At 32.3% G+C, this 15,757-nt stretch overlaps 2 protein-coding genes across 3 annotated transcripts in view; both read left to right on the top strand.

The window, feature by feature from the left end:
• LOC134706340 (2-amino-3-carboxymuconate-6-semialdehyde decarboxylase-like) overlaps positions 1 to 15,757 on the top strand; it is a 38,785-nt gene that overhangs the window by 7,655 nt on the left and 15,373 nt on the right. For both annotated transcript variants that reach the window (XM_063565200.1, XM_063565201.1), the window contains exons 7-9: positions 228 to 323; positions 887 to 1,059; positions 2,760 to 2,855. In XM_063565200.1, the coding sequence (XP_063421270.1) occupies positions 228 to 323; positions 887 to 1,059; positions 2,760 to 2,855 (365 nt within the window). The remainder of the gene's footprint in view (positions 1 to 227; positions 324 to 886; positions 1,060 to 2,759; positions 2,856 to 15,757) is intronic.
• On the top strand, positions 5,332 to 14,260 carry LOC134706339 (uncharacterized). Its single transcript, XM_063565199.1, has 7 exons — positions 5,332 to 5,581; positions 7,724 to 7,861; positions 8,337 to 8,736; positions 9,648 to 9,818; positions 10,665 to 10,749; positions 11,162 to 11,293; positions 12,792 to 14,260. The coding sequence occupies exons 1-7, from the start codon at positions 5,332 to 5,334 to the stop codon at positions 13,710 to 13,712; spliced, it is 2,097 nt and encodes a 698-aa protein (XP_063421269.1). The 3' UTR covers positions 13,713 to 14,260.

The following is a 15,757-nucleotide window of genomic DNA, read 5'->3' as shown; positions in this document are numbered from 1 at the left end:
AGATGCCATTTTATACAAAAGTTAACAATATTGTATTACAAACAGCAATGGGTAGCATTAGTTGATAGTGGCTGTGTTCTGATATCTCACTGAACACTGTATTTTATTTTTGATTCAAGGTTTCTGCCAGGGGGTTTATTTATGTAAACAACAACATCTTCAAGTATAATACATTGCAGCAGTTCTAAAGAAGAAAGGGAACAACTAACTTTTATTTATTTATTCAGGCATGCCTAGTGAGACAGCAACAGCCATATGCTGTATGACAATGGGAGGGGTGTTGAAACAATTTCCCAAACTGAAGGTCTGCTTCGCACATGGAGGTACATTAATTATCATACATTGTAGTCTTATTATTTTCAAACTCCTTCTTAAAACTCTTTATATGCCCCATTTATGGTCATTATGTTTTCTGGTATGTGCGTCTGTTCGTCCCACTTCAGGTTAAAGTTTTTGGTCGAGGTAGTTTTTGATGAAGTTGAAGTCCAAACAACTTGAAACTTAGTAAACATGATTAAGTGGAAAATTTGAGTGAGTTGTTTAATTTCACTAATTTTGAGATAATGATAAAATAGAAGAATTATCCCCCCACATAAATTTTATCATTCAGGAAATAGAATCAGAAGCAGGAATAACTTGGAAAAAACACAAAGACAGTTTAATGAATTTTCACTCAGCAAAAATAAATCACTATATCTAAGGAGTTAGCAGGACCACAAATGAAAGATATGTCTGAATTAATTACAAGTCTAGTCATTGAAATACAGAAATATTATATTGGGTTCAAAGTATATTCATATATTAAAATTAGAATATTAAAATCTTTGTAAAGAGAGAGGAACACATTTATTTGTAAAAAAAATCTTATTTTCTTATAAAATTTTAGGTGGAGCCTTCCCTTTCACTATTGGTAGGATAGAACATGGATACAATGTCAGACCTGATCTATGTGCTTCAGATTGTAAAGAAAGCCCTCGTAGCTTTCTAGGAAAGTTTTACACTGATGCATTAGTCCATGATCCTATTTCTCTGAAACTGCTGGTGGATGTTATTGGAGAAGTAAGTAGATATGTTATAGGAGAAGTAAGTAGATATGTTATAGGAGAAGTAAGTAGATAGGTTATAGTAGAAGTAAGTAGATAGGTTATAGGAGAAGTAAGTAGATATGTTATAGGAGAAGTAAGTAGATATGTTATAGGAGAAGTAAGTAGATATGTTATAGTAGAAGTAAGTAGATAGGTTATAGGAGAAGTAAGTAGATATGTTATAGGAGAAGTAATTAGATATGTTATAGGAGAAGTAAGTAGATATGTTTTAGGAGAAGTAAGTAGATAGGTTATAGGAGAAGTAAGTAGATAGGTTATAGGAGAAGTAAGTAGATATGTTATAGGAAAAGTAAGTAGATAGGTTATAGGAGAAATAAGTAGATAGGTTATAGGAGAAGTAAGTAGACATGTTATAGGAGAAGGAAGTAGACATGTTATAGGAGAAGTAAATAGATATGTTATAGGAGAAGTAAGTAGATGTGTTATAGGAGAAGTAAGTAGATAGGTTATAGGAGAAGTAAGTAGATATGTTATAGGAGAAGTAAGTAGATATGTTATAGGAGAAGTAAGTAGATAGGTTATAGTAGAAGTAAGTAGATAGGTTATAGGAGAAGTAAGTAGATATGTTATAGGAGAAGTAAGTAGATATGTTATAGGAGAAGTAAGTAGATATGTTATAGGAGAAGTAAGTAGACATGTTATAGGAGAAATAAGTAGATATGTTATAGGAGAAGTAAGTAGATATGTTATAGGAGAAGTAAGTAGATAGGTTATAGGAGAAGTAAGTAGATAGGTTATAGGAGAAGTAAGTAGACATGTTATAGGAGAAGTAAATAGATATGTTATAGGAGAAGTAAGTAGATATGTTATAGGAGAAGTAAGTAGATATGTTATAGGAGAAGTAAGTAGATAGGTTATAGGAGAAGTAAGTAGATATGTTATAGGAGAAGTAAGTAGATATGTTTTAGGAGAAGTAAGTAGATATGTTATAGAAGTTAGTTGATATGTTAAGAGGTACAAGATGCCAATATAAAACAGTTTGATAAGCACAACATCTCATTCCTTGGTAGTAGAGTCAGCACGGTCACAAAGAAAATTTAATATGTTTGTGAAAAGGAGATGTAAGAGGAAAGGCCATATTGAAACAGCTAACAAACAGAACAAAAGTAACAAGATCTAGAGGTCAACATATGGTCTTTGTCTATAGATAGCTGGGACGTTGATACATTAAATATCAAGTAGTAAATTGTAATGAACCATAAATAGGCATAAGGTAAACAGTAAATTTAGCCATAACTTGAAATATTGTGGTGAAATCCTACCTTTAGGAATCTTATTTTATGTTGAAAAGTTTGTTTTTTCTTAAATTTTTTTTTTTTTTAACACTGCAAAACCAAAGGTTAGTCTGCTCTAACTGCAGGTGCTATACAAAATCATCTAAATATTGAACCAAAACTACAATTTTGCTGATTTCATTATATATATGAGAAAAAAGTGAAATAACAAAATGACAAACTCTGATGAAAATTCAAAAGTCCCTAATCGAATGGCAAAATCGGAAGCTCAAATGCATCAAAGGAATTGATAACAACTGTTATATTTCTGACTTGGTACAGGCATTTTTTTTAAAGGATATGTTATCAATTTAAATTGAAACATTTTTCAGGAGCTGTCAATCTAACTTTTGATAATCGATTCATTTGGTATTTGTAGGATAGAATATGTATGGGTTCAGATTACCCATTTCCCTTGGGTGAACACCATCCAGGTAAACTTATAGAGACAATGGACTTAGATGACAGCTTGAAGGTAATTTTTATTATGTTTTAATAAGTGAGACTTAACTAAACATAAAATATTCATCAAATAAAAACAAACATTTTTTTATAGGAACAGATCCACAGTATATATGCAGAAAGTTATATTTTATTAAATTAACAAAACACTATCAGAAAGCACACAAACTGTGACAGAGCCAACTTTTGAACATAGGCAATCTACAAAAAGTCATTGTGTAAAAACTTATAAATTACATATTAAGGTAGAGACGGACGGGTATCACATGACCTATTATAGCACGTGCATTTTGCGTAATTAAAATCGGTTCCGATTCTTTTTTTACGCAATTCGTAGACAAGATAAACAACAAAATGGCAGACGACCGCGACCGCCTTTGTGTTCGCGGTCGGTTTATAAGGAAAGACAGATTTAAAAAATCCACAAGGATGGACTCTTTGAATGAGAGTGGTAATTTGATTCAATGGGGAGACCATGATTACGGTTCGAGGGGAGAAATGCCACCGGAACCGACAAAAGAACAGACACTATTAGTTGAAAACATTGCCTCGAATGTTACGGTTTCAACTGATATCGGACAGAGTAAAAACATCTCATGGAATGAAGGCAGGAGGGTTGTTGAGTTGGAAGTTCTAGCGGAACAACTCTTCTGCAACAGATGCAACACCCCACTCCATCTGAAGGATATAGTTGGTGAAATGAGGTAAACAATAATTTTCAGCACCCCTTCATTTTTTACAAAACTATGTAAACCATGTGAAGTTTGTAGGAATATGATTGCAATTCACCTTCAAATATGTCCTGCTGTCAGAAATCATTACAATTTTTCTCCCAATCTAAACCCTTGTACTTTGTAATTATTTGGACTAAGGCAAGCTATGAAAAATCAAGTTAGATATGAAACATTCCTCAGTTCCTGGCATGTTATATAGCTAACCCTCGGTATTAAGATATTAACAAATATAATGCCTACCCATATTAAAATGAGCATAGAGCATGTCATGAAATGGGTTTTACTCATTTTTTGTAGGCCCTGGCTGACCTAATATCCTGTAGTTGTTAAATTCTGCATCATTTGGTCTCTTGTTGAGATTTGTGTAGATGGTTGTTTTACTGGAAATCATACCACATCATATATAAATAAAATTTTGTTTCTTTCCTCTTCCCTTATATAATGCAACCTATATATATAACTACCCAAGAAAAATGTCCCTACAGACCCTACTCAAAATATTTTGTTTTGACATTCTTAATAGAAATAGTTCTTTTCTTTCAAGTCTATTGATAGACTATGATACATGTAGATAATAAAAATGTAAAATTCTTGACATTTTGGTAAACTTCCCTTCATAAATACAACATAAGTTATTTTTCCTACATGAACCTTCAGGTACATTATTGTATACATGTATGCACCTACCCAGTCCCTGTAAATATATTTTTTGTCTGAAAGGGGAAACAACATATATTTTAAGTTTGGCCTCCCGATAAAACAAAATGATGTAAGCTACTGTTCATTATAATAACTATATCAAATTTTTATCTTACAGGTACGGCTTAGGTAGTCTTTTGGAGGTGGCATGTCAGATATGCTCTGGTATGAAACTGGTATCTACAGGCAAGCGGAATGAGAAAGGAGCATTTGATATTAACTCAAAAGTCGATCTTGGTAAGTGCAAAAAGCTTTAATATTTTGTACTTCATTTATCATTCTGACATGTAAATGTTTTTAAAGTAGCTAGTTTCTTTCAAACCCATAAAAAGGGTAATAGGTGTTGAAATTTTGGTACTGTGTAGTCTTATTTATTATTTACAGTGTTACTTACACCAATGATTTCTAACATGTGAATGTCTATAAAGCATCAAATTGGCTTATGACTTGTTGTTACATGCATCTTTATTATATTTACAATTGTCTGTATTTGGATCACGCGGCCGCCTCTATTGTGCTATTTCAAATAAACTATTGAATTGAATTGAATAAAGCTTACAGTGTAGCTATTACAAATCACTGCAGTGGCTGTACATATGATATATTGTTCTTTCTTATTAAAAACTTGCCTAACGTAAAACTAAGAAAAATATTTCATCTTTTCCAGGACAACATTTTTTATTCTATTTTTAGAACACTATTTTTTAACTCAGAGGATATTTGGCATCTTTCAGAAAAGAAAATCCTATCTTCATAACCTCACTAGCATGATTAGTTAGTAAACAGCAACCAATAATTTATTTTATGTATGGGCTTAAATTGATTTTAAGTAAGGAAGTTGTATTTTCTTTGTAATTCTGCTTGAACATTAAAAAAGTCATAATGAATTATGGTATTGAGTTACAAGTAGGTAATAGCGCTATCAATTGTCACCTGCTCTTTTATTGATTTGTAATTGATTTGATTGATAAAGATATCTATCATGTCTATATGCAGTATGTACATGTAGGTAGTAAAAATTAATAATTATAGTAAATTATAATGATTTCAGCAATGATGCACTCTGGAATGGGTCCTGATCATGTTGTGAATTTTCTCAGCACATGTAACATACCCCCACCTGATCCTAAGACACTGAAAAAGAAGGAGAAATGTATAGCATTGTCACTTATTGATGAGGCATCTGATTCCTGCATAACTGCTAGTGCAGAAGAAAAAGCTATTTCTCCAAGTGATGAATTAGAATGCAGTTTTGACGCTGGTTGGCAAACAAGAGGCTCTGGTTGGCAATATAACAGTAACACAGGTATCAAGTCAACATCAGCAATATAATACATGTAGAAATAGCAATTGAGGAGTTTATTGATGTGTAAATGCTTCTGAGTTGCTAAGAAACTGAATCAAGTCGGAAGGAAATGATGTAAAACATGTGTGATATTTAATTTTATTATACTTCACGTTAAAATGCCATATTTTGATTGGCTAATACGAGGGTGTCATTTTACTCTATCACATAGCTGAGAGGGTGACAATTTTTTTGAATGTTACCCTCTCGTCTAAACCAATAAAAAATCGACAATTTAAAAAACAATGGATTGAATTTACATCAAGTAGTTCAATACAATGCTCAAGTTTTACGTTTTGGATCAAATTTTATTATTTAACTGTCAAAATAAAAATAAAAACATCTTGTTGTTTATGTCTAATACTCGTAACGTTGTTATGTACGTGACGTCATAGAAAATCCTTTTAAAAGACAAAAACTGTAGGACGTTCAGTATAATAAATTAAATAACACATAGCTGAGAGGGTGATAGTTATAGGTTTCATAACGAGTGAGAATTAGATATCGCTTGATATCAACTCGAGTTATTTAATTTCAATATAATAATAAACGAGCCTGTGGCGAGTTTGTTATTACTATTTAAATTAAATAAAGAGAGTTGATATCAAACGATATCTAATTCTCCCGAGTTGTGAAACCTATTTCTCTTATGGTAAACATGCTTTTTGTGCTTAATAAAAAAAAATCCGCGAAACGTCGACCCAGTCGCTTGAACATAACTGCATTGTGACGTCATATGTCCTGTTCGTCGTCAATCTTCAACATAAGACTTTTTTTAAACATTTTGTACGCTTCAGAATGTAATAATATTTGAATAAGAATATATAATAAGGTGAAAAGTGTGCGTATTTTCTATATTATTGAAGAAATCGCTTATCTCCGTTGCAATGGATGAAATGTACATCATTGTGACCTTTAACTGTCAACAATGACCTAAAGAATAGCCAATGAAAATGCCGCAATATCGTTTCAGGAGGTTTCGTTGTCCAATCAAATTAACGCATTTTTCGTATCACACTCCAGACAGTGTGATACGAGAATTATCTATTCATGCGAGAAATAGATAACAGGCCCCAACCATAAGAGAAAGCAGATTGGTACCCCTTGAAAAAGCATTGTCAACCTTGGCTTCGCCGGGGTTGACAATGTTTTCTTGGGGTACCAATCTGCTCTATCACCCTCTCAGCTATGTGTTATTTATATACTGTCACCTTTACACATCAATAAACTTGTCCAAAATAACTATTTAGGTTTCAACTATGAAAATAATTGGTACATATAGGTTTACCACTGTCCCTCTGTATATATCTTTCCTTTCCTCACGATCATGGTTAAGTTTTTTTGTTTAGGGCCATATTCAAACTACTTTACATGGTAGACCAATATACTTGTTCAAAAGATTTTCCATAGGAATAACTAGTAGAACTGTACATTTGGGTTCACTAAAATATAGGCCATTCTATCCTACAGTAATCTGTTAAGTATTAAAAAGAAGATGTGGTATGATTGCAAATGAGACAACTCTCCACAAGAGACAAATCACAAAGAAATTAACAACTATAGGTCACTGTGCAGCCTTCAACAATGAGCAAATCCCATACAACATAGTCCACAAAAGGTCAAGAAATGACAGTGTAAAACAATTCAAACCAGAAAACTAACAGCCTAATTTAAGGTCCAATTCTCAGCAACTATTTTATTTCAATGAAATTTGGTAATAAGTTAGATTTTGATATTCTAACAGAAACAGATGTCAGATGTACCTGCTATATTGGAATTTTTAGGTTTATTTGCAACTTACGGCTCAACAGCAAAAAAAGCTAAGCAAAACTCATATTTACATCTGTGTCATATATTTTTTAAAGAAATAATTCATGGGGCTTCAATATATCAAGATTTTACCATGGGTTGGCCGGAACTTGGCCCTTATGACCAATATTTTAGCGAGGGGTAAAATGTCGGCGTAAAGGGACAATGCATATGAGGTGGGTGTAAAATTTCAGACATTATTCATGTATTTTCATTTTTGAATATAATTATCAGAAACTGTTTTTAACCTTTTCTAATGTGCATAAGAATGACATGGACTTTGTATTTTTGCAGGACATTCCAGTCTAGTTGGTGTAAAGACTGGTAAAGTTCTAGACTATGATGTAAGAAGTAAACTATGCAGTATATGCCAGCATCATTTGGGAAGAAAGGAAACAGTTCCAAATCATCAATGCAACAGTAATTGGCATGGTACACAAACAACATTTTTTTTTAAATGTCTTTTTCAAGCAAAATCCAATAACGATGATTTAGGTTAATCAAAAAACCCAACTTTTTTTTTTCATTGAAACAAGGACAATGATATTTAGTTTATGATTGCATAGTCATAACACCGACTTATGGCTATGCGCTCACAAACCAAGTATGTATGTTGACCATATCCCAACCGGGGCAGATCCAGCCATTTTAAAAAGGGGTTGGGGGGATTCCCAACCCAGGGCAAAGGGGGGAGGGGTTCCAACTATATGTCCCCATTCAAATGCATTGATCGTCTAAAAAAATTAGTGGGGTTCAAACACCCTGGATCTGCCACGGTCATAATGTCAAACAACTATATAATTTTTTAAGTTACTTGTATAAAAAGGGAGATGAAATATGTTTCAGTCATCTTAGATAGTTCTTATGTAAGTAATTGTAGTATTTACAATGTCCTTTTTTGTTACAGGATCAAGTAAAGCCATGGAGCCTGACATGGCTTTATCAATGGTTACTAGGATGGACAACAGAGGGTGCACAGTCGGCATAATTCACGCAGACAATGACTCTACAACATCATCAAGGTTAAAGCAAAAGTTTGCAAACATAAAAAAAAGAGACGACAAAAACCATGTCAAGAAAAATCTGTCGAAACAACTGTATGCAGCAGCAAATAAGTACAAAGAGCTGAAGGGGAAAGGAGTCATTCCATACATACTTAGATGTTATATGTATGCCATAAGTTCAAACCAGTCAAAGGAGAATGATCTTTGTGAAAGATTAGACAGTATAGTTCCTCACCTATTTGGAGACCATTCAGGCTGTTCTGGGGATTGGTGCACATATTCCAAGCAACCAGAAACTTACAGGTTTTAATTTTAACTAAATTTAAAGGATGTTATACATATGAAAGAAAGTCTTTTTAATGTTTTTATTATGAGTGATATTATGTCAGAACAAAATTTAAGTTTGGGAGCTGTTCTCATATTGCTATTTCAAATGCTGACAACCAATTCTGTCATAAAACTGCAGAAAAAAACAATATACAATAAAACAAGTACATCCTCTCATTCTATAAAGCAAATAAAATTCCAATATTTTTTTTTTAAATAATGAAAAAAAAGTTGTTTTCAGGTTAGGGCTGTTCCAGAAAATACTATGCCCCCCCCCCCCCCCTAGGGACGGCACTTTTTTTTAACCCCCGCCAACCACAGAAATAAAATTATGGTATAGCATCATTAACTAGGACCTCCTGAATAATTTACAGACAATAAAATGACTTGTAAAGATTTCTTGAAGAACAATTTTTCCTGGAATTAAACAACAATTGTGTTGTATTTGAATATACTAGTATACTTGCTAATGGACTATTCCATCCGTGATATTATTATCACAAAATTAGTTTTCCGGTAACATACATGTAAAAATTGAAGACCAAATATTCAAATATTTACTCTTTATTTTTTTTAAGAAATTTATATATTTTATAATTTTGAAATGTTATCTGCTGCACAGTGCAAAAAACTTCATCCATCAGGTTCTTCATCAGTTTAACCCCCTGAGGAAAAGGTGAGGTTGTCCAATCAAAATCCTTGTTATAAAAAAATGCATTACAATTCATAATGAATAACACACAGTTCAGCAGCTTAAGGAATATTCAACTATGTAACTAAGTGGTAAATAAAATTGTACAGTTTCTAGATCTATTTGAAACATTGCCATAAATCAACATACATATAAATGTATGACATTTCAACTATTTTCTTTTATATCATTTCAGATATAAACATCTCCCAAAAGGTGAACCATTGTCAAATGAAAACCTGCGTAAGCAATTAGAGACAATGACAGAAAATTACAAGAAAAGATCAAGCCAACTTGTAGATTTAGGCTCAACACAGAGCAATGAAAATTTCAACAATATAGTGGCAAGCAAGGCTCCAAAAAATAGGTCAGTAACTAAAAAACATTGATTATAACCTTTCAGTAACATCCACCCAAACAAACATAGCAATAAAGAATAGAGGTCTTTCATTTTTGAAGGGAGATGATTGCTGTTTGTCCGTCAAATGAAAATTGACTATTTAAGAATTTTTTATCTAAAAACTGACTTAGCAGAATTCTATTTTTAAACTATGATCAAATGTAAAACAATCCTTCATTTTGATAGCATTGTATAAACAAAAAATAACCAACAGTGCAAACAGTTAAATATAAACTTAAGTTTCATTTTATTAAATTAAATTGTGATATGAGGGGGCAGGGAATGGCAGGTGGCAAACTCCAAAACCTGAAAAGATATAATTTAAAAATTCAAAAACTGATATGAGATCTTATGAAACAAAAGTATACATTTCAAAAATATTTGAAGAGTTATTCCCCCTGAAAAAGTTTTATAATAATTATTATACCCCCGCTCTGCTTTGAAAAAAGGGGGTATACTGTTTGAACTCTGTCTGTCCATCAGTTTGTCTGTCCGTCTGTCTGTCAGACCCATGAATATTTTTTGTTACATTTTACTTAGGAACTACAATACAAGGATTTCTGAAATTTAGTTTTAGATTTTATACAAGTCTGCTATACTGTGTGAGGCGTTTCCAGATTCATCACTTAACAACTTCCTGTTTACCGAACACTTGCATATTTTTACACTATTAAAATTATCCACTTGCAGTGGGGGTATCATCAGTGAGTAGTAGCTCGCAGTTTCACTTGTTTTAGCTAGTTTAAATTTCTGTCAGCTGCTTTACAATATTAACTTTAAAATGACTGAAATTTGTGAAATTTCTTTTTGTAGATCATATGGTGGAACCAGCTCATTAAAAGCAAGAGTTTCAGCTGCAGTTCTTCAGAAGAATGAAGGTTATACCTGGGTTAACAAGGTATTGTGTTACAGCTTATATATTATAAATAATGTGTATTTCCTCTTTCATCTTACCCCATGTAACATAAACATAGTATAATGGTTGTGACCTGTCAATTTAGGTTTCTCAACAATAATTTAAAAACTGATACAGTGATTTTTGCCAAATTTGATGCAAAGGTGAATGACCTTACAAAGGTGATCAATTTCAAATTGGAAGTTATTGTATTTTTTTAATCAACTTTTTCTTAGCAATGCTTGTCCACACATACCCTGGTAAATGATGTTAATTTGGTTTTTAATTGTTTGAATATAAAGCAGTGTGTGGTTGACCTTCATGCGACCCGATCTAAAGGTCAAATATAGAATTTAAGGGGATGGTTATGTTTTTTGTCATCTAAAACATTTCTCACTAGTTTACCTTGTTTTAGGTTAACAAGAAAGCATTGTTGTCACCAGGCACAATCTCTGTAAGAGTTGGACAGAGGATTGACAGAAAGAGACTCTGGCAAAAGAAGAATAGCTCCTCAGTTCTTTTCAAACGTGACAGATTTAAAAGAAAGGTAAAACTTCATGGCATATAATAAGTCAAATTAATGACAGCCATATAAATAAAAAAAACAAAGAATATGGGGTATCAAGTACATTTACAACAAAAGACACACAAAGCAAAGGAACAGCTCTTTTATTGCGATTCTTCATCCCAAAGTCACACTAAAGCCTCAACACGGACAAAATATAAGTCTCACCTCACTGCAAATTATTTTTAATTTGTATACCCCCGCTTTAAAAAAAGGGGGGGGGGGGGTATACTGTTTACCCTCGGTCTGTCCTTCCGTCAATCTGTCAGTCAGTCAGTCCGTCCGTTCCCATGATTATTTTTCGTCGCATTTTTCTCAGGAACTACAATACAAGGATTTCTGAAATTTGGTTTCAGGGTTTATCTAAGTCAGCTTTACCTTGTGATGCGTTTTCAGATTGATCACTTGTCAACTTCCTGTTGACCGAACACTTGTATGATTTTACACATGATAGCCAAGTTGAAAATTTTCATCACATTTTTCTCAGGATCTACAATACAAGGATTTCTGAAATTTGGTTTCAGGATTTATATAAGTCAACTATACTGTGTGATGCGTTTTCAGATTCATCACTCGACAACTTCCTGTTAACCGAACACTTGCATATATTTACACTATTAATATTATCCACTTGCAGCAGGGGAATCATCAGTGAGCAGTAGCTCTCAGTTTCACTTGTTAATAATACATACATATATGATTGAATTCTAAAATTGGAGACACATTTAGCCTGTTTCTCAGATATGAAGTGCCTTATTAGGTCATCAAAATTTTTATTTATCAGTGCAGTACCCTCTGCTGTATAAATACAGGTATATCGATCTCGCTTCCACGAAATGTTTTGAAGTGATAATTTCAATGTGGATAGGAAAGAGGGCTAAGAATAGGTGTCTTTAAAATTGAGTATATCAACTGTTGTACAATTGAAAGCATGATGTGGCATATATAAATATGCACTTGAGTCAATTTCAACATAGTATTCATTGAATAATAATACATTGCTACTATTTTGTTGAGTGTATTTTCTGTGGTATATTATTTTATTTTATTATTTTTATAACACTTGTTATATATCTTTTATTGTGTGTGTATTGCATATGTTATTGTTTATAATAATATTGTCTGTATCATATGCCCTCCTGGGGCCCTAATTTGGAAAATAAAAATATTCTATTCTATTCTATAAGAGAAGTTATCTCAATAATGATAACACCATAACTTTAAAATATATAAGCACAGGGACATGGTGAAACTTACATGAATTTTGTTAAATTGTAAAAAGGGTAAACTATAATATAAATTGACAAAGACAATAGAAATTGCAATTTTGCCAAAAAATAGAAAACAAGATGATGACAGTTGAAAAGAATGATATGGTTATTAAGAGTTATAACCCATTTATTTTACAAAGTACATGTAACAATACAACCAGGTATAAACAAAAAAAAATTCTTAATATTTTCTTTTTGTCTTTTTCTAGAATAAGAAAACCTTTCAACAAATTAAGGCAGCTGTTATAGAAGGAGAAACATATCAACCACAAATTGAAGAAAATGTGTCGGTAAGAGACATTGAAAAAATTCCAACAAAATATTCTTTGGAAGGCATAGACAATTATGTTGTTTTTGATTTAGAAACAACTGGGTTATCAAGAACCTCTGATATTACACAAATATCAGCATATGATGGGACAAACATGCTAAATCTGTATGTGTCTCCACGACAATCTATTTCATCAAAGGCCAGTGATGTTACCGGTATTACTTTCTCTTTTGAAAGAAACCAAATGTATTGCCATGGTGTTCCAGTTGAAAGTGTTTGTATAAGAACAGCCTTACTTCAACTAATTGAAATGTTACAGAAAAAATCTCGTCCTGTGCTTGTTGGTCATAACATCCATTCATATGATGTTCCTGTACTAAGAAATTTGTTGCACGAGTTTAATCTGCTGAGTTCTTTTGATGACCTAATTTATGGATGCATTGACACATTGAAAATTGCAAAACGTGAAATACCAAAAACTGATGTTCTAAATTATAAGCAGCAAACATTAGTTCAAAAGTTTCTGGAGATTGTTTATGATGCTCATAATTCTGAGGAGGATGTTAGAAGTTTATACAAACTGTTCCATCTGAAGCTGAAACAGACATGTTCTGGAAAGGATTTATTTCCATTTAATTATTTGTCAATTGTAGAGGGTTTTTCTAGTGTCATTGTTAAAAAGATTATTTCTAAAGACACTGCAAGGAAACTGTCCTGCACAGGTCTCAACCTTCATCACCTGGAACTTGCTTACAAAAGAAACAATGACGATGGCGTAAAATCCATCATGCAGGAACATGGTTTGAAAGGGAAAACAGCAAATGTATTCAAGAAGTTTTTTTCTGAAAAAGAGGAATAGACTGTAAATGTGGTTAAAGACTCATAAATTTCATATTTATATGCTATAATTCTATAGAAAAACTGGTTATGCCTATCTAAAAATCTAATCTTTTGAAACAACCCTTGATAATAGTTGATTATGATTAAAGTGAAGTTTTTACTAAATTTTGAGTAACCAAAGAGTAATCACACTTAAAATATATATAAGAATTAGGGATTTGTTATAAAATTGCAGCATCGTTTAATAATTACTCTGTCTGTATGTCTGTCACAGTTTCCTTTTCTGTACAATAAATCAAGTTTGCCTCGACAGAGTGAAAAAAATTAATTCACAACAAGTAAAGTATTTTCCTGTCAGAATAAATATTTTCCATTTAGTCAATAATGGTGGATAACTTCCTGAAGCCTGACGGATTATTTCTCATATAGATTTTTATTTTGATTGACCAATTTTTCATCAGATCATTATGAACTTTTATACAAAAGTAGGTGCTATTGAAACAATATAAGTCCATAGTTATCATAGTTATCAACTGATTCTTAATAAAGGGGAGATAACTTTAATTTATATACATAAACCAACATAATAAGCATTAAATTCTCCCTCGCCCTGCTCGTCCGAATTTAAAGTATTTCTACTCTAAATTCAATTAGGCTTTAAACAAAACAAACACATAAATAGAGTTAGTTGCTCGCAGTAACATCGAATCAAAGGAAATGAAACAGTTCAGAATTATATGCCAAGATTCAAAGATACTACCAACTGACGATGTAAATTGTCCTTAATATAACCATCTTTCGACTGATCTGATGACCATCTACCGTGGGCCTTCAATAATCTATCAGAAACTCCGTTATTAGCTGCTGAGGTAGCACCTCCGCTTCTCAGACTATGCAACCCAAATTTAGATTTATCTAAACCAATGTCTTCCAATGCCTTAAGTAATATCTCACGAGCTCTAGTGTACGATAAGGATGTATTGTTTTTGCTTAGCTTGTATACACCTTGTGATTTCAAAAATGACAAAGACCGAAAAATAAAATAATCAGAATCAGATTCTAAACCAGCTAATTTCAAATAAATTTTTAACCACTTAACAGGACACGTTTCATTCCCGGTCCTAGCAATTATAACCGTGTTTCCTCTTCTATAAATGTCTGTTTTACTCTTATCAATAGTAATCTCAACATGAGTATCATAAAAAACAATGTTGTTTCTTTTTATCTTAGCTAACTCGCTGTAACGTAAGAAACCGGAAAATCCAAGAAGACATAGTAAACACACTCTTAAATTAGACAAATCGTGTTCGGAGCCGTATCTAGAAACAATTAACTTTAAAATGTCAGTAGTAATAGGCTCTTTTTTGTTGATGGGTTTACTCAAAATTCTACGACCGCCTTCCAAAATATTAGATAACAACTTATCAGAACAAGGATTGTAATAAAAGTTAATGTCATGATACCATTTAATTGAATAAAAGTTAGATTCTAAAACGGACACGCCAACACCTTGCTGTATCAGTGAACCGATATATAAACATACTGTAGTTGAATTAGCCGGAGAAAATTCAAGTTGACAATCGGAACACCAAATACGAAATTTTCCAAAATAAAATTTATACTTTTTAACAGTAGATTTTGAGCTAGACGCTTCCACAATTGATGGCAATGCACTGACAATTTTGGCAAATCTAGAATCATTGGCTAATTCTTCGAACTGTTTCCATTGAGTCTGTAAATAGAAAAAAACCAATTAAAATCTTTATACATACATGTATCTTAACATTAAAGTTCTATTAATATATACGTCTCATATCTACATACATCATCCTCTAATCACACTGTGTGATTCCTTATGTTACACTGTGCAACATAGCTCGTGAAAGTTCATACATAATCCATCATAAGACTGTATATTATACCACAGAACAACTATATTGTTCACCCGTAAACATTTCACACTGTGTGACATACACATATATAATTGTATCTAAATAGATAATCATCTAAATTTCTAAGTTGTAAAATCAACTAACAACACTAACACATTACTGTTAAATGGTT

This window comes from Mytilus trossulus, chromosome 2 (assembly GCF_036588685.1).
Source record: "Mytilus trossulus isolate FHL-02 chromosome 2, PNRI_Mtr1.1.1.hap1, whole genome shotgun sequence".
Lineage (NCBI taxonomy): Eukaryota > Metazoa > Mollusca > Bivalvia > Mytilida > Mytilidae > Mytilus > Mytilus trossulus.
This window is presented reverse-complemented; position numbering and strand designations above follow the sequence as displayed.

Coding starts and splice junctions, on each gene's coding strand:
- LOC134706339 (XM_063565199.1), top strand. CDS start 5,332: ATGCACTCTGGAATGGGTCCTGATCATGTTGTGAATTTTCTCAGCACA. Junction 5,582..7,723: donor GCAATATAACAGTAACACAG/GTATCAAGTCAA, acceptor GTATTTTTGCAG/GACATTCCAGTCTAGTTGGT. Junction 10,750..11,161: donor GTTATACCTGGGTTAACAAG/GTATTGTGTTAC, acceptor ACCTTGTTTTAG/GTTAACAAGAAAGCATTGTT.